Below are 25,594 nucleotides of genomic sequence, written 5' to 3' on the forward strand. Positions count from 1 at the left end.
TATGAATTGCCCACCATGGGACTCGATCCCACGACTCCAAGGTTAAGAGCCTTGTGCTCTACCAACTGAGCTGGACGAACAACTCTATGAAAGCAATTTCAGATAGGGCCCAACCGATTCGAACCGGTGACCTCTTGATCTGAAGTCTAATGCTCTGCCACTGAGCTATAGACCCTTACTTTCCACCTTTTATATTATATGTAGCTTAATATAAAATCATATAAAATCGTTTTAGTCCTAAATAATTTTTCGTTAAAAATATATGTCTAACGTTTTCTCTGTTATCAGATGACCGTACATTAACTGCTGTTTAAAAATCTCATTAAGTGATACGTGTCATATTTTGATATTTTTTGAATTTTTAAAAAAAAAAATATTTTATACTAAAAAAAAAAGCAAAGTTTTGACCGTGTGTTTATCACCCTCTCCTCCCCCTTTTCTTCTCCCTCTCCCCTACCACAGTCAACTGCCACGACGGACCAAACAACAAACTATCAACCACCACATTCGATCAAACGATCGATTACCATGATCGATCTAAGTAATTTTTATGATTTCGAACCCTAAAACAAAAAATTTCAAATCATACCATTTTGGGTGTTCGATCAATTGCGAAAACATGGGGGTTTTGGTCGTGGGCGGTTGGCCGACCACAAGTTGTTGGGTGTTCGGCCGATTGACAGTGTTGGTGGCGACCGACGGTGGCAAAGTGATTAAAATGAAGTTTTTAAAAGTTTTGAGCTTTTTTTAAGATTTGAAAAAAATTAGATTTTTTTATATTAGATTTTTTATTTTAAATAAAATTTCCAAAATTATCAACACGTTTCACTTAACAGTGAGATTGTCGGGCACCTAAAAATATAACGGAGAAAACTTTAGACACCTACTTTTAGCGAAAAATTTTAAGGTACTAAAATATTTTTAGAATCATAATTTAGACATTTATTTTTATATTAAGCCATACGTATTAATTATAAATGTAATTTCAAAAATTTTAATTTTTTTTATATATACATGAATTAAATCAAAGTTAAAAGATAAAGTAATAAAATGGAATTGGATCGTTAAGCCTAAAACATATACATCTAAGCAGAAGACCCTGTCTTGCAAATAACTGATATTTCTCACAGAATTTTAAGCCACAATTCGCCTGCTAAACCGGTAAACCATGGATGAATTGCACGCGTCTCCCTGCATTTCTCTGCACGCCCTCTACATAAACCAGTTTGATTAACTCGGTTCAAAGCAAAGCAGCTGTTAGAGGATGAAAATAGGAAAAACAGAGAGCTTTTTGCTGCTGGCACTTATTATTGGCTATGGAGCAGCAACAATGGCAACGGCGACGGGGTTCAAAGTAGAGCAAGACGAGATAGGTGAAGGAGGTAGACAAGATGAAATGTTCTTGTTGCTAAACTCAGAGCCTGTGATGAAATCCGATGCCGGAGAAATGAGGGTTGTGAGAAGCCATGACCATGAAGGAAGAATGATTGTTGAGAAACCAATGCACATTGGGTTCATTCAAATGGACCCCAACACCCTTCTCCTCCCTATGTATCTTGATTCCAGTTTGATCCTTTTCCTTCGTACCGGTATGCCAGTTTTTGTCTCCTATATTTTTATCATAAAATTTTGCTTCTGTTCCTTTATATTTACTTTGGAACCGTTGCAGGTGAAGCAACGGTAGGGTTGATCTACAAAGATCACATGGTGGAGAGTCAACTTAAGGTTGGAGATGTATATCCTATCCCAGCAGGTTCAACGTTCTACATTTTGAACACAGGGGAGGACCAAAGGCTCCATATTATTTGCAGCATTGATCCCTCCCAGAGTCTCAATTTCGGTGCTTTCCAGGTATGATACTCTCTGATTTTCTCGAAACCCGGGTGCGTGTTTCAGTTATTCATATATATCTAAACATTGGTATGTATTTCAGTCTTTCTTTATCGGCGGCGGAACTTATCCGTCATCGGTTCTTGCTGGTTTTGGCCCTGAAACTCTCTCGGCAGCTTTCAACGTAAGCAACATACATTATTGCTATAGGCTATAGCTACCATTGTGGTGGTGCATTGATCTTTAACACAATATTGGCCATGGTTTTACAGGTCTCGGAGTCGAAAGTGAGTCGGATTTTTAGCAAACAACAGGAGGGACCAATAGTGTATTTGACAAACTCTCGTGGACCAAACACCTGGAAAAAATTCTCATTACTTGAGAAACAAGAAAGACTAAAACAAGTGAAGAGAATTGTCCAAGGACAAGCCGAGGAAGAGAAAGAATGGTCATGGTGGAACCTGGTTACCGATGTTTTCGGAACTCAAGACAGTAATGAGAATCATAAAGCTCCAATATCTTACAATATATACAACAAAACCCCTGATTTCAGGAACGACTATGGATGGAGAGTTGAACTTGATGAATCCGAATATAGGCCTCTCAAGCACACCGGAATTGGCGTTTTCCATGTCAATCTTACCCCGGTAATCGATCTCAAAAGTTCTTTCTGGAACACCGATGGAAGTGAAATTCGTTGATGATAACTCATGAACGACATTCTTAAATTTCAGGGATCGATGTTGGCGCCGCATATGAATCCGAGTGCGACGGAGTACAGCATTGTTTTGAAGGGAAGTGGTAGAATCCAGATAGTGTATCCAAATGGAACTTTAGCCATGGATGTCATGGTGAAAGAAGGCGACGTGTTTTGGGTACCAAGATACTTCGCTTGCTGTCAAACCGCATCGAAATCGGAAGCTTTCGAGTTTTTGGGATTCACAAGTTCATCATCGCAGAAGAACAGGCCTCAGTTCCTTGTGGGGAAAAATTCCCTTCTTCACACTTTGAACAGCCTTGAACTTGCCAATGCATTTGGGGTCAGCAGGAAAAAGATTAGACGTTTGATCAATGCTCAACGAGAATCTATGATCCTTCCTTCATCATCGTCTCCATCAGCCGATGATGATGAGAAGAAGAAGGCAGTGTCATTTTGAGGCGATTAAATAACTTTGGGAGTGAAATGATTCTGGTTTTTATTATAATAAATTTTGAAGATTAGTTTTGGGTTTAATTGATAAGGATGTTGGTAGCTTGCAGACTAGGAAGGTTTTCCTGATTATTCTCAGTTCAGTAAGTGTTTATCAATGAATTTTCCATTAATTAATAAAAATCAACTTCTTTTTCCTTTTCCCATCAATGATCAGGTCACCTATGACTCCTATTTTATTTGTTTTAGTGCCTATTAATGAGTGAAATCTAATTAAATTTTGATTTCATCTTTATAATTTAATTATTTTTTGAAATTTTGATTTAATTAAACAACTCATCCCATATAATTTCATCTTGATTCTATCTTTGACAAATCTTACGAAACACATCTAGACATGTGATAGAATTATGATAATTTTTGTTAATTTCATTTATATGTATTAAGTTATATGAAATAAAAATATTATTTTAACGGATAAACATACAATCATTCATACCTTGTTTATCAGAGAAAATATTTATGCATTTAGCAAATTAAATTTTTGTAGGTATAATTTAATAACATTAGTAACCAAAAGTTATTTTAAGTTTCTTTTAATTATGGTTTAATTGAATAGAGTATTCGATAAACTGTTTGTGAATTATTGATTTATTCATATGATATTCATTTAGTAAACTTAATAAACGAGTATGAATGATTTTTAGGGTTAACTACACGAATGATCACCTATATTTGTGTTTTGTCCACTTTCGGTTATTGATTTCAAAAAATATAAGATATGATCACTTTCGTTTTAATTTAATTAAGATGATGTCATCACAAGTTAAATGTCGTTAACAATTAACAGAATATGGGACGTGATAGTTGGTATAATTACACATTTGGTCATTGTTATTTACATATTCTCTCAATTTTGTCATGCTTTTAAATAAATTTTAAAATAAAATATATATTTTTAAATGAAAATAAAAATAAGATATTTTTAAATTAAGTTAATAATAAAATATATTTAATAACTTACTATAAGAATTTTTTTTTAAGTTAATATGTATAAAATATTATGAATTTAAATATTTATACACTAAGATACAAAATATATACACCATATTGTCTACTGATTAGTGATTAAATTAGTTAATATTTTATTGATAATTACTCCTTGATTAGTCGATTTTAGTTGTTGATGTGGGCATTTTCGTTCATTTTCTATGTAGGACAATAAATTTTAGAAACGGTGTTAAAAGAGATGAAATTTTGTAATTTTTAATTTTCTGGAATCAAGGTCGACTTAGTGGGCATGACTTTGGGCATGATTGCGACTTACGTGGTGTCTAATCAGCATCTTCTAAAAGGTCCAATCAACATTTTCGTAAAGACGGGAGACTCAGTCGTAAATTCAAAGTTTAAATTAGGATTTGTCTTTGTTTTTAGGATTTAATTCAAACAAATTCTAAGAATTATATGTTATCATTTCTACTACATTTTTAAGATTTTAGGAGAGTATAAATACCCCATCAAGGCAAGCTCAAAAGCATCATCTCTCATATCTTGAATTCTTTTGTTTCTTCTTTTAGTTTTATAAAATTTATTTTCTTTTTTACTTTCTCTTTTCTTTACTTTTCCTTAAAAGTTTTCTTTACTTTTGAATGCTAAGTATGGCTTCTATTATGCTTAGCTAAGATTTTCATAAGCCAAAGGCTGAAGCGATGACTCAATTCTGATCGTGAGAATAGAAAAACACCTCATACCCTTCTAATTACATTTTCAGTTTTCTGGAATCAAGGATTGACAATCAACCATCCTTTTATAATTGAAAACATTTTCTTTTCAAAAAATACACGTTGTATTGATTGCAATTTCGATTAATAGTTGGGAGATAAGATCGACTTGTAGCATATTCGATTTCCGGTATTCAAAGTTTAAATTAGGATTTATCTTTGTTTTTAGGATTTAATTCAAACAAATTCCAAGAATTATATGTTATCATTTCTACTACATTTTTAAGATTTTAGGAGAGTATAAATACCCCATCAAGGCAAGCTCAAAAGCATCATCTCTCATATCTTGAATTCTTTTGTTTCTTCTTTTAGTTTTATAAAATTTATTTTCTTTTTTACTTTCTCTTTTCTTTACTTTTCCTTAAAAGTTTTCTTTACTTTTGAATGCTAAGTATGGCTTCTATTATGCTTAGCTAAGATTTTCATAAGCCAAAGGCTGAAGCGATGACTCAATTCTGATCGTGAGAATAGAAAAACACCTCATACCCTTCTAATTACATTTTCAGTTTTCTGGAATCAAGGATTGACAATCAACCATCCTTTTATAATTGAAAACATTTTCTTTTCAAAAAATACACGTTGTATTGATTGCAATTTCGATTAATAGTTGGGAGATAAGATCGACTTGTAGCATATTCGATTTCCGGTAAACACACTTAGCAGCAGTCCGCTAAGGGAAACTGAAATTAGGTTCAATTTTCATCGAGACGATATAATCTGAGTCAAGTTTTTCTAAAACTAAAACGAAATTTGTATTAAAAAACTATTGTCGCAGTTAGTCAACATAAGGATCGGGATCCAAAGATTGATTTTGGATGATCAATTTACTTGAGAGAAAAACAAGTTACAGGGGTTGGGTCCTATAGACTGTAACCGACATGAATCCGAAGTTAAGATCCTATTCAATGATCAACGAAATTTAGGCAAAGCTAAAGCCTAAGGCTGATTTTATTTCATAGAATTTTAATCTTTAGTTTCTTTAAAATTGTTTTCTTTATTATCTTTAGAATAAAATTGCATTATTTATAAACTATCAATAAATCTCCCCCTTCTTTATTTTTTTTGCAATTTTTGCCTAGATCAGAAATCAAGAACCAAAATTTTGACAACTTCCTTGGTCTTTGCGGATTGACCCTTACTATCCCTATCCCTTTTTTTATTTTCTTTTATTGAGATTAAGGATAAATTATTTGACATAGAAATGACGCGTGTCAAATTGGTACTGTTGTCGGGGACTTTGGCAAAAGTTACTAATTTATGTTTTTTTTGATTTATGACCAGGCAAAATTTAGGTGCATTAGAAGAATTTGATCTAGAAATCAAAGCACGATCTAGAAATCAAAGCACGAGCTAGACGAATCCACAGACAAACGTTTCGAGAGAAAATAAGATAATGACAAGAATAAGATCTCAAAGAATCAATTGACGCAACACTCTATAAATAATGAATTCCACGTAAGAACCATCAATCGCTAAATCAGCTTCCACATCTACCGTCACACCTAATGTCGATCGCAAATAACCGAAACTGATGGGCGATCACACCATTCGCGAGTTAGTCGCGACCCCTGCGGTTCAACAACCTTTCTACATCATTTTTCCTCAAGCCAAAACTCAGTTTCAATTAAAAACGAGGTTGATTCGTCTTCTTCCTATCTTCCACTCCAGTGAGAATCTGCATAAACATCTTACATAGTTCCTATGTTATGTTCCAGCATGAAACCACATGGAGTATCCAAAGACCAAATTAAATTACGAGGTCTTTCATTTTCTTTATCGGGCTTAGCAAAAAAATGGTTATTTTATTTGCCTCATAATTCAATTAATACATATGCTTATTTAAATCGTATTTTTGACCAATTTTTCCCAACAACAAAGGCAAGCGAATTGAGAAAAAACATCTTGGAAATTAAACAAAAAGATGGAGAGTCATTTTACAACTACTGAGATCGATATTGCTAGTTAAAGAGCTATCGTCAATATGACCCCAAACACATCAAGGAAATTAATTTCGACAATGGCAGCCAAGTCTCAATAGTTTGGCTCTACAAGTGAACCCATTCGATGAGTTCACGAGGTAAGTATCGTTTCCCTTGAAAATAAGATCGACAAGTTAACTGACGTGGTTAACGCCCTTTTCATAGGTAAAATTAGACCAGCAAGAGTATGCGGGATATGCACGATGTCGGATCATCTGACAGACTGCTGCCCAATGCTACAGGAAAAAAATGGGCACACGAGTTAATGTTGTGGGGAATTTTCCGGGACCTCCCCAAAGGACTTACAACCCTCACATAAACACATATAATCTGGATGGAGAGATCACCTAAACTTTAGTTATGCATAGAACCCAAGGCCTAATAAAGGCTATCAATCAATACCACCTCCACAACAACTTTATCAATCGCATAGATCATTACTCGAGTCAATCGTTGAGAAATTTGCTCTATCTCAAGGGAAGTTCCATAATTGCATTGATTCACACTTACAATAAATAAACAAGCATATTAGTTAGTTGACTCTGTCTATGGGGCACTTGAAATCACAAGGTAAAATTTCCTCTCAAACTGAGATGAACCCTCGGGAAAATGTAAGCTCTATCACCCTCTAAATCAGAATAGTTGTTGCACAGCCACTCCTAGAGGAGTTTAGCGCAGAATCCATAAAGAAAGATGAAGTATCGATATCCCAGATGGAAGAAACAACAGTTGACTCAAACTCCTAGAAAAGAAATAAAAATGGCGCAGAATCCTAGAGAAAGAAGAAAAAAGATTTACAATTTGATCCAACACCATCTCCCTATGATGTTCCACCTCATTTTCCCTCAAGATTTATAAAAAAAGACAAACAAGCCTAGGAGAAAGAGATCTTGGGTGTTTTCTGGAAGGTAGAAATCAACATACCACTTCTTGAAGTAATCCGGAAGGTTTCGAAGTATGCCCGATTTCTTAAAGAACTCTGCATGAAAAAAAGAAGGCTTGTCAGACATAAAAAATCAATTTAGGATGTTTCCATAATTTTTCAGCGAAGGCTTCCACCGAAGTTGAAGGACCAAGGTATGTTCGTTATCCCATGTAAAATTGGTTTGGCATAAAACATGCAATGTATGATTTGGGAGAATCCATAAATGTGATGTCTTTATCCTTTTATAATTTACTCTCTGTTGAGATATTGAAAGATACTAGAATGACGATACAGTTGGTGGATCACTTAGTAATTTATCTTGAAGGAGTTTTGGAGAACATCTTAGTAAAGGTAAATAAACTCATCTTTTCGACTGATTTCTATGTCATTGACATGGAAAACAATTAGACAAATACTTATTCTAAAATTCTCCTTGGGTGATCTTTCCTTAGTACGACATACACAAAGATAACGTACGAAGCGAAATTCTTACAATAGAATTAGACGGTGAGATTGTTAGATTTAATGTGTATAAAGTGATGTGGTATCCTGATAGTGTTCAAAGCTTAAATTTTGTTGATGTAATTGATCCTGCAGTTGATGAATTTATAGAAACTAATTTTTTTGATGATTTGTGTAGGGAATTGGGCAATTTTGATTGGGAAGTCAGGGAGTTCGAAAAACAATTCTATTTATTCGAATAAACTTATTTCATCTTCAAATTCTAAAATTTTACCTTCTGTTTTGTAGGCTCCTCAAATTAAATTGAAGCAATTATCGGATCACTTGAAGTATGCATTTTTTGGGGAAATGACACTTTACCAGTGATAATTTTAAACAAATTAACGAAAGACGAGGAACAATACCTTGCGATTGTCTTGCACGCGCACAAAGAGGCCATAGGGTGGATTATCGCTGACATTAAGGGACTTAGTCCCTTGACTTGTATGCACAAGATCAAGATCGAGGAATGAGCTAAACCATTACGAGAAGGACAACGTCGGCTGAATCCACCAATGATGAAAGTGATAAATAAGGAAATTCAAAAGCTTATTGATGCGATTGTTATCTATCCAATGTCATATAGTAATTGGGTAAGTCTGGTCCATGTAGTTCCTAAGAAAATCAGATTTACGATAATTGAAAACTCGAAAGGTGAATTAATTCTGACTAGAGTACAAAAAGGAAGGCGAGTCTACATTGAATACAGGAAGTTGAACTCTTTAACTAGAAAATATCATTTTCCTCTTCCTTTTATAGATCAAATGATAGAAAGATTAGCCGGTAAAACTCATTATTGTTGTCTTGATGGATTTTTAGGTTTCTTCCAAATTCTAGTGGCTCTAGAATATCAGGAAAAGACGATTTTCACATGCCTCTTCAAAATGTTTGCTTACCAGAGAATGCCTTTCGGACTTTGCAATGCACCCGCCACATTTCAAAGATGTATGCTTAACATCTTTTTGGATTACATAGAGAAAGGAATAGAGGTCTTTATTGATGATTTCAAAGTTTACGGTAACACTTTCGATAAATGCCTTCTTAATTTAACTAATGTATTGAAACGATGCCTAGAATTCAACCTCGTTTTAAATTGCAAAAAATGCCATTTTATGGTTGATAAGGGGTTGATTCTAGGACATATTATTTCTTCTGATGGGTTTACGGTCGATAAAGAAAAGTATGATATTATACACCCACTCCCTTACCCCACAACGGTAAGGGAAGTACGTTCTTTTCTTGGCCATGCAGGATTTTACCGTAGGTTCATCAAAACTTTTCAAAGATAGCGCAACCATTGTGTAATATACTACATAAAGATCAAGTATTTGATTTCAACAAGAATGCAAGGAATCATTTAACATTTTGAAAGAGAAGCTAATATTGGCTTTGATTGTATAACCGCCAAATTAGGATTATCCTTTCAAGCTTATGTATGATGCCTCAAACACTAGTGTTGGTGCAGTTCTCTATTAATAAGTCAGAAGAGTGTCGCACATCATTACTTATGCGTCCCATACCTTATATCTGACTCAGAGAAATAACTCTACCACCGAAAAAGAACTTTTTGTTATATTTGCCTTAAAAAATTTAGATGGTGTTTTCTAGGAACTAACATTATTGTTTATTCTGACCATGAATCATTACGGTACTTGATGAACAAAAAGAAAGCGAAACCGAGACTTATCTATTGGATTTTGCTCCTTCAAGAATTTAATTTGGAAATCAAGGAAAAGAAATGATACGATAATTTCATGGCTGATTACTTAAGCTAAATTCTTCTCTCCACGACTGAGCCACTAATTAAAGAAGAATTCCCGGAAGAACATTTAATGTTGGCGCATAGAGGAACGTCTATATGGTTCGTCGATATGGTAAACTATTTAACCACAGGTAAAATACCATCAGATCTAGCAAGAGAAGAAATTAATTGTATTAAGAAGGAATCCTGGACATTTTGGAATATCCTTATCTTTGGAAGCACTACTCTGATCAGGTAATCCGATGATGCATCACCGAAGATGAGGTAAATTCGATCCTAAATTTTTGTCATTCATATTCCTATGGTGGTTATTTTGGACCAAAGCGAACAACTCACAAGATTTTAGAATGCATATTCTTTTGGCTAAATATTTTTAGAGAAACTTCTATTCACTACAAAACGTGTGAAAAACTTCAACGAGCAGGTATATAATTCTTTTGGCAGTATAAATGAAATGTCTTTAAATCTATTTCATAATCTAATTCATATTTGTTAGATTTTCGATTTATGGAGAATCGGTTATATGAGTCCATTTACTTCTTCATTTGGAAACACGTATATAATTCTTGTTGTTGATTATGTTTCTAAATGGGTAGAAGCTAAACCTACCTATAATAATGATGCCAGAACAATTGTGAATTTTCTGAAAATTTTTATTTTTTTCTAGGTTTGGCACACCACAAGCGATAATAAGTGATCGAGGTACCCATTTCATCAATTGGATTATCGAGGAGCTCATGAAGAAATTTGGAGTGACTCAAAGAATTACCAAGGACTACCATCCGCAAACAAATGGGCAAGTGAAAGTCTCTAATCGTGAAATTAAGGTGATTCTTGAGAAAATTATCAAACCGTATCGGAAAGACTGGAGCATTAAATTATCCGATGCATTATGGGCATATCGAACTGCTTATAAAGGCTCTATCGAAATGTCACCTTATCGACTTGTTTTTGGTAAACTGTGACATTTGTTGGTTGAACTTGAACATTGAGCTTATTGGGCGGTCAAGCAATGTAACATGAAAAATAGAAGCAATCAAAGAAACGCGAAAGCTACAAATTCAAGAATTGGAAGAAATCCGAAGAAACGCTTACGACAGCTCTTAGATATTTAAAGAAAAAACAAAAGAATTTCATGGTCGCAAGATTTCCTTTAAATCGTTTACTATTAATCAAAAAGTTTTACTGTTTAATTACAAACTTAAATTTTTTTGCAGGCAAGCTTCAATCAAAGTGGCTAGGACTATTTACGGTGACTCAAATATTTCCTCATGGCATGGTGAAATAGAAGATAATTCATGAGCCCATTTTAAAGTGAACGACCAAATATTGAAGCTATATTATGAAAACACTCCGGTCAGATTAGTCGAGGAGATCAAATTGGAAGAGCTTGTGCTTTAAAATTGGGTCGTCGAGCTATCGACGTTAAACAATAGCTCTTGATGGGAGTCAACCCATTTTTAATTTTTAATTTTATTCATTTTTAATTTTTATTCGTAATTTTTATTTGATGTTTGGCTTATTTCAATTTTTAATTTTATAGGTACCCCATTAATCCAAATCAAGTTCGAATGAAGTTTAAAGCTGGAAATTAATCTAATGAGGCGAAAATCTCTCCCCTGAGCAGCAAATGATCGCATGGCATCAGTGGAATTTCTCTCCAAATCCTTGTGCGCACCGTTTGATTAACAGGCGCACATTAGCAACTTTCCATGAGGTCGGCGCAAGGTAACACAACCCAAATCCAACATTTTGTTTCTTTGCTGCCTACAAACATTTTTCTTCCCCCCCCAAAACCCAACATTCTTTTTCAGCCGCCAACCCTACCCAATCCCACGCGTTTGTAACTCATCTTGGACCCCACATTTCCTTTTCAAATTCTTCTTCCATTTGACCGGTTGGAGAATTTTAACCCCAATTAAATTATTCTTCATTCCCTTTTAACATATAAGTTTCCCAAAATAAGAAACCAAAACTTTCATTCTCCCTTCACTCATAATTGATTGACCCATTCCCTTCACTACCTCGCTAACCTTCTTGCTCCGTTGTCGCTGCTCCGATTAGATTTCTACCACTGTACACACCATCTCAGTATTGATTTATCCTTTTTCACCCTTTGTTCTAAGAATGATGCTCATAAGAAATCAAAGTGACAACCCATCTCGGCCACTGGTCACTCTTGATGGCAATCGTAGCCGATTCAATGCCCCGCTCGTCTTCGATATCCTAAGCAGCTCTGACTCACTGCTGCAACTTGTACCCGTGCCCGCTCCTCACTATGGTGACCAGTGCGTACAACAACCGCGCCCACCTTCTTCACTATCGATTCATGTTATAATCGAACACTCTAATATTACATCTCCCTCTTATGAGTTTATGTTATTTTTGTGCGGTTCTACCAATCCATCTGGATCGCGACAGAATCGTCCCCCATGGTCGATAACACATACTATCCATACTGCACCAACGAGTTCATGCTCTTAGTCCATTTCGAACATTGCTCGTCATTTTTCGCTCATTCGACAGTGCTTGAACAACCCGAGGTAAATTTTGAACCTGTTGAAATTGAGCCTTTACTAATGTGGCATCCCATGTTTGTTTTTTTAGAAGATTTTAGAAGCAGTTTTCCTGCCAAGGCTCTTCCATCGCTTGCTACCAATTGTGCGTCACTCTCTCACCAGTACTTCAGGCAGCCACACGCTTCACCTCTTTTCCATCAGCTCGAGCACAACCCCTATGCCCTACGATGGTGAGGCTAAATACCCACACTCCTCTGAGCATCATTGATACGGCCGCACTTATCTCTTTCTCCGCTACATACACCAAATGTGACACTACGTCTTGCTTAAGTAAGGTCGAACTATTTTTCTTGTGAAGAATGAAAATGGGTGTGAAGGTAAATTTGGGCTTTTGGTTTGCCCACACCTTCAAGCGTGTTGTGTGCTCTGATTGCCCGATCCTTCTTGGCCCTTATATTACTAACCTAGCATCACATTTATTTACATTAACGTTTGACACTAACCATTTTACAAATGATTTTGCAATGGACCTATAAGATGGCAGGTGTTTGGACTTAATGAGACTCTTCGTTGGTACTCCTGATGTGTCGCACATTGTTCCTCTTGGTACGATTACCCAGTGCAATGCGATCGTATTTCTTCATAGGGCTCCACAACCCAAGACACCGAAAGAGCACCCTCCATCAGATGTGCACAATGAAATCCATGAAGTGCACAATTGCCTTGATTCCATCGAGACCAACCTTGCCAAGATTGTCTCCTACCTTTAATTGGGACCTTTCCAACATGGGCATGGCCATGACCACAATCGTCATAAATCTGGGAGTATTTTCATCCTCTCTCTCTTTTGCATTTTATTTTTCATATTAGGACAATATGATTTAAGTGAGGATAGAATTAGAAACCGAATTAACCTTTGCTTATTTTTTGAGATTGAAATTGAACATCTTCTTGGTTTAATTGTTGAAAATATTTATTGTCTATATCTTGTTTAATTTAATTTCCTTGCATTTCTTTGTAAATTCAATCTTTTTTTTTATTTAGGATGCATGATAGCATGTCATGACTAATTTATGTAAATTTCTTGGCAATTTTATGAATTCGTTAGTTGAATTGATTTCATGATTAGTAATTAACCTTTCATGTGAGTTTTTAAGCCTAACGATCATATCTTTTATTCTTGCTCTTTGTTTTAATTGAGTGTGTCAAACTAGTTAATTGCATTCTATAACTTGTAGTGTAATGCTTATTGAGACTACATCAATTAAATTTGATGCTTTAGTGTGATAGAGGCTTTAGGATTAAACCAATTTCTCTTCCAAAAAATTAGCCTACCTTTCTCTTTATTTTCTCCCTTAATAAACCAATTTGAGCCTTAAATCATTTTTCTTTGTTCACCTCATCATTAACCCGAGCCGAATTTCTTTGTTTTTATCCCTCTTTTTGTTACCCTTTTCAAGATAGAAATAATCTTATTTCAACACAAAAGAAAAGAAGAGTGCGAAAAAAAAGAAAATTTAAAATTGTTCAAACTGTGCATAAAAAATAGTTTTGGTTTGAACAGTACATGAATACAGTGCAATTTAGTTCAAATGAGTAGAAAAAAATAAAGTTTTGACTCGAATAGCAGAGAAAAAAATACTCAAATAAAGCTATTCAAATAGTAAAAAAATCTAGTTCTAATCAAAAGAAAAAGAAAGAGAAAAAGTTCGAGAAAAAATAGATGATATCTTCTTTTGCTTCCTTTAGATTAAATTTATGGAACGAGATTATTTTCTTCTTGGCTTTTAACCCAATTATTTGGCCTTTATCCTACCCAAACCTTAACTCCGTTACAACTCGTTTAAGTCCCCTTGATTATTGCATCATATTCATATTTAGTAGTGGATATTAGATTTAGCTACAAGCCTATGGTAATGTGTTGATTAGTTTAGGTCTGAGCGATTTTTTTCACCCAAAACACTTTGAGTGGAATGAGTGAATCAATGTGAGGTACTAAGTCTTGAATTCTTTGCAATTGACGAATAATTGAAATGCCATAGTTTGTTTACATTTAATTTGATTTTTCCTTGCTTGATTGATCTTGAATTTCTACATTTGCTTGGTTCAATTTGCTTATAAATTTTGTGGAATAAGATATGACAACTTAAGATTTTTGACATATGAACTGCGAAATGCTTGAGGACAAGCATTGAATAAGTGAGGGAGAATTTGATTAGTGATTAAATGAGTTAATATTTTTTTGATAATTACTCCTTTATTAGTCGAATTAAGTTGCTTATTTGGGCATTTTCGTTCATTTTCTATGCATGACAGTAAGTTCTAAAAACAGTGCTAACAGAGATGAAATTCTTTAATTTTTAATTTTCTAGAATCAAGGTCGCCTTAGTGGGCATGACTTTGGGCATGATTGTGTCTGATGTGGCGTCCAGCCAACATCTTCTAGAAGGTCTAGTAAGCATTTTCACGAAGATGGGAGACAACCACAAATTCAAAATTTAAATTAGGATTTATCTTTGTTTTTAGGATTTAGTTCAAACAAATTCCAAGAATTATTTGTTATCATTTCTGCTACATTTTTAAGGTTTTATGAGAGTATAAATACCCAATCGGGGTAAGCTCAAAAACATCATCTCTCATATCTCAAATTCTTTTGTTATTCCTTTAGTTTTATAAAATTTCTTTTCTTTTTACTTTCGCTTTTCTTTACTTTTCCTTAAAAGTTTTCTTTACTTTTGAATGCTAAGTATGGTTTCTACCATGCTTAGCTATGTTTTTCATAAGATAAAGGCTAAAGCGATGACTCAATTCCAATTGTGAGAATTGAAAAGCACCTCATACCTTTTGGGTTACATTTTCAATTTTCTGGAATCAAAGATTGGCAATCGGTCATCCTTTTATATAAAAAATGTTTTCTTTTTAAAAAGTGCACGTTGGATTGATTACGATTTTGATTAATAGTTGGGAGGAATGATCGACTTGTAGCACATTCAACTTCCTGTGAACACACTTAGAGGAGATCCACTAAGGGAAACTGAAATTGGGTTCAATTCTCATCGAGACGCTATTATCAAAGTCGGGTTTTTCCAAAACTAAAAAGGAGTTGGTATTAAAAAAATGATTGACGCGGTTAGTTCACATAAGGATTGGGATCCAAATATTGATTTTGGATGATCGGTTCACTTGAGAGAAAAACAAGGGTTGGGCCCTATAAACTGTAACCGACATGAATATGAAGTTAAGATCCTATTCAATGATCGATGAAATTGAGACAAAGATAAAGCCTGAGGCTGATTTTATTTCATAGAATTTTCATCTTTATTTTCTTCATTTTCTTTAGATTAAAATAACTTTCTTTATAAACTATCAACAAATCTCCCTCTTCTTTATTTATTTTGCAATTTTTGCCTAGATAAGAAATCAAGAACAAAAGTTTCGACAACTTCTTAATCTTTGCAGATCGACCCTTACTCTCCCTGTTACTATTTTATATTTTCTTTTATTAAGATTAAGGATAAATTATTTGACATAGAAAAGACGTGTGTCATCTACTTTAGACTAAGCAATAGTCGTAGCTTAATGGTTTGATACATGTTTAGTTTCTTAAGTGACCAAGGTGTGAATCTTTTTTGCCTCAATTTGCTTTCCTTTGTTTTCTTTCAACTAGAGGGTGACACATGTCACTCTTTGATTGGTGAAAATAATTATATTAAATTAAAATAAAGTTATCCCTTCAACCTATAGTGACACATGATATCATTCGATTGGAGGATAAAATTTATTAAAAATATGACTAAATTGAGAGAATAGGTAAATAAAAGGGACCAAATGTGTGATTATATCAAAATATTTAATATTTGTTAATGACAGTTAACTCTAGGTGGCATCATCTTAATTAAATAAAAAACAAAAGTGACAATATCTTATTTTTTTTAAATCAGTGACCAAAAGTAGACAAACTACAAACATAAGTAATCATATGTATAGATAACCCCATTTTTTATATTTATTTAATAGACAAACGAACAAAAAATAAATGTGTGTTTGTTTCATTTATATTCACGAACAAGCTCGATTCATAGCTTGTTTATAAGCTCATTTACCAGGGTTTTTTTCCTTTTATTTTTTTACAATTTAAATATTGATATAGGTATGAACTAATTATATAATTTCACCATTTTTCTTTGGCAAGTAAATTAAAAGGTAAAAAGAGAGTGTTCAAGGAACATATTCACGAACGTTAAATAAACATGTTAATGAATATTAAACAAGCATGTTTGAGAATGTTAAATAAGTATATTCACGACACACTAAACAAATCGAATATGAATATCTTCAAAAATAAACAAACACGATATTAAAAAGGAGAAAATAACCTCAGTGACCAAAAATCCTAAATAATATACGATTTTGACCAACTTTTTTTGGATTTGCGAAAATGACCAACAAAATCGCAATGCGATCTCTAATTCGTATTGCGATTTCCACTATCGCAAATTCGCGTTGCAATAGTTGAAAATCGCGTTGCGATTTTCCATTTCGCGTTGCGATAGTTGAAAGTTGTTGTTGCGATAGTCTACAGTTGTCGTTGCGATTTTCCAAATTCGTTGCGAAAATTCGTTGTGATAGTTAAAAAAAAGATTTTGTTTCTTAAGAATTTTCTCTAAAAAGATAGTATCCGCGCGGACGTGTCGAAGACACGTATTACCACGACCACGACTCGACCCGACCCGACTATCGCAACGCGAAATGGAAAATCGCAACGCGATTTTCAACTATCGCAACGCGAACTGGAAAATCGCAACGCGAAATGAAAAATCGCAACGCGAAATGCAACGCGAATTTGCGATAGTGGAGATCGCAATTCGAATTAGAGATCGCATTGCGATTTTGTTGGTCATTTTCGCAAATCCAAAAAAAATTGGTCAAAATCGTATATTATCTGGGATTTTTGGTCATTGAGGTTATTTTCTCTATTAAAAAGTTAAACAAACATGAACTAAACATAAACATATTAAAAACAAAAAAAAAACAATACAAATATAACTTTATTTATTTAATTTCGATTCATTTATATACTTACTCCTAATATTATCTATATGATAAATGTCCCATGGACGATAAATAAAAAAATGGACCGTATTTTGCTTTTATTTTTATATCTCGTCAAAAATTAGTAAACAAGTATTGTTTGACAAAATGAAACAAATTATAGGATATGGAGGAAAACAACTAAATTGTTAAAAAATTAAGGGTAAATTACACCATTCCTCATTGAACTATATTTTTCCTCTTATTTTACCCACCATACTTTCAATTTTTCTAATTTACTCACTGAGCTTTCGAATTACTCATGTTTTGATCACTCTAAATTATTTTTATTATTATTTTTGTATAACATGACAATTTTTTATTATTTAATATAAATAATTGAAAATATAAAATAAAAACAAAATGTGGTCGAACACCACCGTCAATCGCCGTAGATGGTGGTCGTTCGATCTTAAATTTCATGGGTCAATTTGTCTCGACCCCATGAGTTTGAATTTGGTGGTTGTGTAATACTCTAAACCCAATTAGGCCTAAAGTGCCACATTGGGTTGTCGAGACAACCCCTGGTTTTCAAAACTATTCATTCAGTTTCGAAAACTATTCATTCAGTTTCGAAATCTCCTTTTATGGCTAATTAGGCCCAATTTCAACCCAATTAAGCCCAACGACTAAATTATGAAATCCACGGGGTTCGCATGCCTCTCGGGTAAACCCAAAACTACTAACCCGAAAATTAGGGGGTTACAAGTTATTTCACCAGAAAATATCCCTAAACCCATATCTCAACTTAAACATTTCAAATTCCTCACTTTTAATCTATAATTCACGGACTTCAGAGCAAGTTACAACAAAATAGAGGTTGAATCAAACTCAATGTGTTGAGGTGAAGTGACCCATGAAATTTGAGACCAAACGACAACCATCTATGGTGGCCGACAGTGGCATCCGACCACATTATGCTTTTATTTTATATTAAATAATAAAAATGCAATGTCATACAAAAATAATAATAAAATAAATCAGAGTGATCAAAATAAGAGCAATTTGAAATTTCAGTGAGTAAAATTAGAAAAATTATAATGAGTAAATTAGAAAAATTATAAGTACACTGAGTAAAATAGGAGATAATATATAAGTATGTAAGAAATGGTGTAGTTTACCCTAAAAATAATATCCTTTTAATTTCTTTTATTAAAATTGCACTTAACAAACTTTAATTATAAAAAATAGTATATATTTATGCCAAGAAGAAAACACACCTACGTAGCAACAACTTACTTTTCCTTAAAAAAAACAGCTTTATTTACGTGGCAGACTTAAGATAAAGTCGATGTTAGAGAAACAACTCATTTGACTAGCTACGTAAGCAAAGATTCTTTCTCGAGAAAGAGCCTTTCAAAAGGCACTACCACCAAAACGCATTTTTGCCCTTGTGATAAGAGTATGTGTTATTTTAGAAAATAAATAATTTTTTAGTACTATTTAATAAAAAAGAATAAAATGATTGAAAAAAAATCATTTAGAGTGAGGGTAGAATTATTTTCTCAAGTAGTGTGATTGTTACGGTGTACATTAAGGGTCAATCGAACGATATAACGTCTTTTGGAAGATTCCCAAATTACACGACGTCTTTCTTCTAACTACATGCATACCCGTAAGTTTATAACACTACAATTTTATTAAAAATATCCCATCGTTCAAGGAATAAATCTACAGTGAGTCACACATTGAAATACATTATTAATCCGACACACCGAAACATACCACTAACTAAATTTTCTTATTAAATAAATGATAAAATATTTAAGGAATGCTCCATGATTAATCCACTAATTTTATAGGATAATATTTTTAAATAATCACTAAACTATGTTAAACTAATATTTTAGATATCAAAATTATATAATTGATATTAAACTTTAATTTTTTAAAAATAAATATGATAATTTTAACTGTCACTAAAGGCGTAAAGTGATCATTTACACCCTCAATTATAAATAAAATTTTATTTTTTTATAATTTTCAACATTTCTAAATAATAAATCTAAAAAATATTTTAAAAAAATGTATAAAAAATCACAAATTTATTTTTAAAATTATGAATTATGACTTTAATGAATTTTTTAATTCATCAAAATATTTTATAAATACTTTTTTATTTAGTTATGATTAAATTTATAAAATTAATAATTTATAATTTTTGACACCCAACAATTTCAATTATTAAAAAGCGAAGTCATGTCATTCCTATCTATTTCTTATTTCATGCGAATGTCACTTCTCCCTAAAAACGTTTACAACAAAATTGAAAGACTCCTTTGGAACTTCATCTGGAGCTCATCTTCAACTGGTTCTAAGGTCTCCCTCATTAACGGCGATTCTGTTTGACAACCTCTACTTTGGGGGAGCCTTGATTTTCATCGAGTTTTTAACCACAACAAAGCTTTTATCATGAAGGTTGGGTTTACCTTCATCACTAAACCGAACACTTTGTGGGTTTAATTTCTGCGCACAGAAGTATAAAGTGTTCGATAAAATTTCGTTAGACATTTATTGTAATGGCAGCTCCTCCTTTTGGCGCTCTCTCACCAAGGTTAGGCCCGAGCTCATCCCCAATGTTGCATGGAATCTAGGCAATGACAATCAAATCTCTCTCTGGAACGACATTTGGGTTCACTCCCTTGGACCCTTACGTGATCATGTCCTCAATCATGACTACATAGAAGCGTTTACCTGCATATCCGATCTCACCGACGAGTCTGGGAATTGGAATATCGATATTCTCAATTACATTTTTACTCCAACTGATATCCTCATATCCTCTCCATTAGATATCCATTTACTTCAGATATCGAAGATGTCTGCTACTAGAGATTGGGTACCAATCATAAGTTCGAAGTTAGCGTAGCTTACAGGGTTCTTGTTTCCCACTTTTGGAATGGACCCAATCTTGTATGGAGACACTATTGGCATCTCCCTATCCCTCAACGGATCCGTGTTTTTATTTGGATAGCCTCTCAACAGAAAATCATGACTAATCTGAAGCGTTTCAGACGTTCATTGTCTAGCGAGCTCATTCTACTCGGGAAACCAATATTCAAGTGTTGAGGGATTGTTCCTATGAAGCTGTTGTTTAGCACAAAATGCACCTTTCAACCTCCCGGCCTCACTTTTGAACCTCTGATCTTCAAGACTGGCTTTACACCAATATATATTCTCATGTCGGTTATCCTTCTTGGAATGACCCGGGCACTCATTGGAATCTCCTCTTTGCATCTCTTCTCTGGAATATCTGGAAAAGCAAAAATGAATTTGTATTCAATGGCTCCCCTAACTCCACTGCTTACATTTCCAAAAAAAGTGTTGTTTGGGCAAATCACTATAATCAACACTACTCCCCCACGAACCACAATGATAGACGTGAACAGACTGAGCCTGCTTGTTGGTTGAACCCTCCACACGATGGATAACTCTCAGCATTGATGGCTTTGTTAACACCTGCAATCGCAAGAACTCGATTGGTGAAATCTTTCGAAATAAAAGCGACTCTTGGATATTCGGTTTCTCTCACTTTATAGGCATCACAAAACCATTACAAGCCGAGCTTTGGGCTATACATAATGGTTTAAACATTGCTTGGTCCCTTAGTGTTGAATTTTTACAGGTTCAATCAGACTGTTCCTTGGCTGTGGCTCTCATCAACTCTCCTGATGCTCATACCAGCAATCACTCTTTGGTTCGGGCCATTGACTCCCTTCGACGCCGTGGATAGGCGACTGAAGTCACTTGGATACCTCGTGAAGCCAACAAAACTGCTGATTCCTTAGAAAAACTCAGCTCTCAACAGTTATATGACCTCACCATTTATGACGATCCCCTGAGTCAATCACCCATCCCCTTTCTCTGGATGTTGCCACTCCCACTGCTCCTTTTATGAAGTTCTTTTAAATAGTTTGTTCTCCTTTCGATTAAAAAAAAGCCAAGTATTTTTTTTGTTAAGTAATATGATTCAATTATTTAATTTTAAATGTAATTTTAAAATGTATTTATAATTTTAAAAATAAATTTTAAAATTCAAAATATTTTTTACAAAATATTTTTTTTAATTTTTTAAAAGAATTTTACTTACGAATATTTAAAAATATCACAAGAAAATGTCAGTCACATTGAGGATCAAAGAAAATATTTTTTTTATCAATTTAAAATGTCATATCATCTCTTAATATATTTTTTAACAAAATTTAAAGTTTAATTCTTATTTCATAATTTTTTTAAAAAATTAATCACTAAAAATACTATTTTATCATTGTTTGATGATCATTTCTAACTTTATCATATTTTAATTTAGTTCGTGATATATTTCGACGTGTCGCCTTAATAATATGTTTCGATATGCGAGTAAAATTTTTCTTCGTTCAAACATCTTTTTAAAGACGTCGTATAACTCGAATGACTTCTAATATATATTATAACAATTATTCTATCTCATAAAATAGTTTCTCTCACACCCCAATTAAAATTTTCTTCCTAGACGTTAAAAAAATAAATTATCAAGTAAAACCTTCAATTTTTTGGGTTATAAATAGGGGTATTCAAAAATACCCAATCTAGATGACTCAATAAAAAAATCCGGGTACTTTTTTTAAAATAATTTTAAGTTTCGGGTCAGATACTCAGCCCGACATTTCTCTGGTCGAGCCCGGATCACAAAATTAATTTTTTTAAGTATCCGGTTACATTTATATATATATATATATATATAATATTACATATTTAATTATTAATAATTTTATATATTAAATTAAACTAAAAAAAATTGGATATTTTTTATTTATATTATGGATTATCGGATTTTGTATTTCAAATTTTTAAATTATATGCTTTATATACTAGAGTATGTAATTAAAACATTTAAATTTGTGTTATTTTTTTAAATTAATAATTTAAAAACAATAAAAAATCAAATATCTAATTACTCGAATTACGGTATCTATAAAATTCAAATACTCGATTAACAAATACCCGAAACATCCGGACCGACTAATCAAGTACCAAAGATCCGAATACACGAAACTTTAAGTACTCAAAAATCGGTACCTAGATTTCAACACCCCTTGTCAGAAATTGCATTAAAGGATAAAAAGAACAAATTCCAGCATATGGCAAAAGAGAAAAACTTCTGGTTACTCCTTTAATTTGTATAATATTAATATATTAATATTTACACGTCATTGATGGTCGCGTTCTTTCTTATTGTGGTATTAGCAAGTTCTACCATTTTCACTCAAATTGAAAATATTAGATAAAACAATAAGAAAACATGTTTAATAATTTGAATACTGTAGACTCCAGATTTTTGTCCTCATCCTAACGACCCAGCTCATCTAATTTTGAATAACTTGCTGCCTCAAAGTCTTGATGCCACCACAACTCCCACTTGCTATTGTCGCCCAACCTGACTACCACAAAAACACTTATCACTTGTTTTCCTGCCAATGCCAACTCACAAAGATAAAGATGGATATGAGATCCAATCGAAATGATGATCACACCACAAGTTGTTATTATTTTATGGAAAAGTTATGTAAAATAAATGCTAAAAAAGCCTAATGAAAATGATCAAAAGGAGGGAGAAAGTTGGCTTGTAAAATCGATCAGGGGAAGGGATTCCAGGCGTGAGACCCATGGGAAAATAGCATTTGGTCTCTCAAGTTTGGTAATCACTGCAATCAGGTCATATAATGAAAGTACAACATTCCATTTTAAGCTCTTTATTCATTTCGTGTTTTATTTTAGTCCTCTAGTATTTGCTATTATTTGTTTTCATGTTCATTTTCTTGGCTACTAATTTTGAATATTCATATTTTGGTCCCTCATTATTACTAAAATATAACTTTATGCAATTTATGTTTTGAATATTATGTTTATCTCCATATTTATTTTAGTCAGCATCTTTAGTATTTTAGTACTGGTGGTTTATTGCTCATTAGATCCTTGTTATTTTGTTTGTCTATCATCTTAAAACATTACGTGAATTTTTTTATGACTTATCCATGTATATATGTGTGTAGTAATTTTTACGTGTATATTTATGTTGAATGTTACATTGTTATACATGAAAGTCCATCATTTCTTTGTCGACACTTGTACTTCTTGATATGATCTCGTAGCAATCAAAGTAGGATTAGAGCCTAAAAAAAGTTATTCGGGTCGTAGTTTTGGGTATAAAGGAAAAAATAATTCTTAACACCAATCACTTCAAAGTGAATGTTTGAAATTTTCAAGGATATTTCTTCTACTGTAATGTTCCGGTGTGCATGGTTTCTTTATGTATTGATTAATTATTTTCATATTATTTATTAACATTAAATTAATGTAATAAATGTGCGTTTATTTATTGTTTAACGATCCTTGTGTATACGTGTGTGTGTATATATATATATATATATATATATATATATATATTATGTGCTTAACTATATGTTACTATAAGCATTTTTCTGTGTTTTATGCACACTGTTTTAATATATTTTGGCCTTATATTATATTTTTATGCATATTAATTATTTCTAATTTATTTTCTCTTTCATTCACTTTTATTTATTTATTTATTTTTATATTTTGATCATTGATACTAACTCTTTGTTTTTTGTTGGTTTTATTTTTTACTTTATTTATGATTTTTTAGGGATAATTTTAATTGATCAAAAGGTAAATAATTATGATCGAATATTTAAATTTCAATTAAAATGTAATTTTCGCAATTAAGACAACCGATAAATTAAATGGTACCGAAAGGGCAGTTCAAGGGTGCTAATCCTTCCTTGACTGTAACTGACTCCCGAATCTGACATATTTCTGGTAAAACGCAGATCAGGTAAGATGGTATCCGATCAACCAAATTTTTTACAAAAAATAAATGATCGGTGGCGACTCCAACATATTTTATTCCAAGTCGAACCCAAATTCCGGGCCCACCCGAAAGGCGGTTGCGACAGTTTGGCGACTCCGCTGGGGACAGGTAAGTGAGTCAGGCCATAATTAATTTTCGGTTATCTTTTTATGCGAAAATAATAAATTTTAATTTTAATTTATTTATTCGATTCCAATTATTTATCTTTGATTATTTTTCAAATAAATAGTTGTGCTAACGTTTTCAGTGATTTCAGATCTTTAACCTTTTCCATCTAAGGCTCTATACCCGAGCTCTGAAGCCTTTTAAGTGGGGGTGAAAGCGACACCTTCGTGAGAATTTATTCTCCGTGCGGGCCTAGCAAATAACCTTCGGGATTCATATACCTTATGTCTTCGTGTGAATTTATTCACCGTGCGGGCATAAGGGAATGTGTCCTCTCGAGTTTAACTTAGTCCACACAAGCTTGTAATAGGCTTAGGACTAAGGGTCTAGAAAGCCCAAGGGGGCACCGACAAGGAGAACTCGGGTATCATTTTTTTGAACCTAAACCGGGAGAATACAAGGAATTAGAGCCCACCCCAAAACCTCATTTCAAACCTTAGACTATTTTGAGATTATTTCATGCTTTACTTTCTGTTCAAAGCATGCGAACTAGATACCATGCGGTTAGGATTAATTTCTTGTAAGTACATCTTTGTGGGTAGAAAGTATGTTTGGGTAGGATTACTATCTAATAAAAGCATGATCGGGTAGATATCATGACTGGGTAGGTGTTTTATTCATCTTTGAATGATATTTTTATCTGTACCAATTGTCTTAACTGTACTAACTAATTTCATTTTTTTGTTTGCTTACACTAACTTATCTCTCTTCTTTTGTTTGTGTCATTTTTTTCGTTATTCTCTACATTCATTTTCATTGTCATAACATAATGCAAGAGGTGTTGATCCATAAAAACGTGTTCGTTAAATGTAAATAGTTTGCATTAATGGACAAAGGGGTTGTAATACAAGAGATGAAAATACAGATGACAGTTTATAAGGCGACTATGTGCCACATTCAATCCAGAAGACGTGATGCCCACAATTGAAGAGCATATCACTCTGCTGTATTATAAAGGACTCAGAATGAACCGGGTCTACATCAAGCACAATGAAAGTCTATCTTTGAAGAACTGAC

The 25,594-nt window shown here is 33.2% G+C and overlaps 1 protein-coding gene across 1 annotated transcript; it reads left to right on the forward strand.

Moving 5' to 3' along the window:
* Nucleotides 1-1,264: 1,264 nt before the first annotated feature.
* Nucleotides 1,265-2,987, forward strand: LOC120149361 (vicilin-like seed storage protein At2g28490). The gene is made up of 5 exons (XM_039162167.1): nt 1,265-1,589; nt 1,670-1,851; nt 1,934-2,014; nt 2,103-2,477; nt 2,565-2,987. Exons 1-5 carry the CDS (start codon nt 1,265-1,267, stop codon nt 2,985-2,987), a joined length of 1,386 nt encoding a protein of 461 aa, XP_039018098.1.
* Nucleotides 2,988-25,594: the final 22,607 nt, after the last annotated feature.

Source organism: Hibiscus syriacus, unplaced genomic scaffold (assembly GCF_006381635.1).
Source record: "Hibiscus syriacus cultivar Baekdansim isolate YM2019G1 unplaced genomic scaffold, ASM638163v2 tig00002793_pilon, whole genome shotgun sequence".
Lineage (NCBI taxonomy): Eukaryota > Viridiplantae > Streptophyta > Magnoliopsida > Malvales > Malvaceae > Hibiscus > Hibiscus syriacus.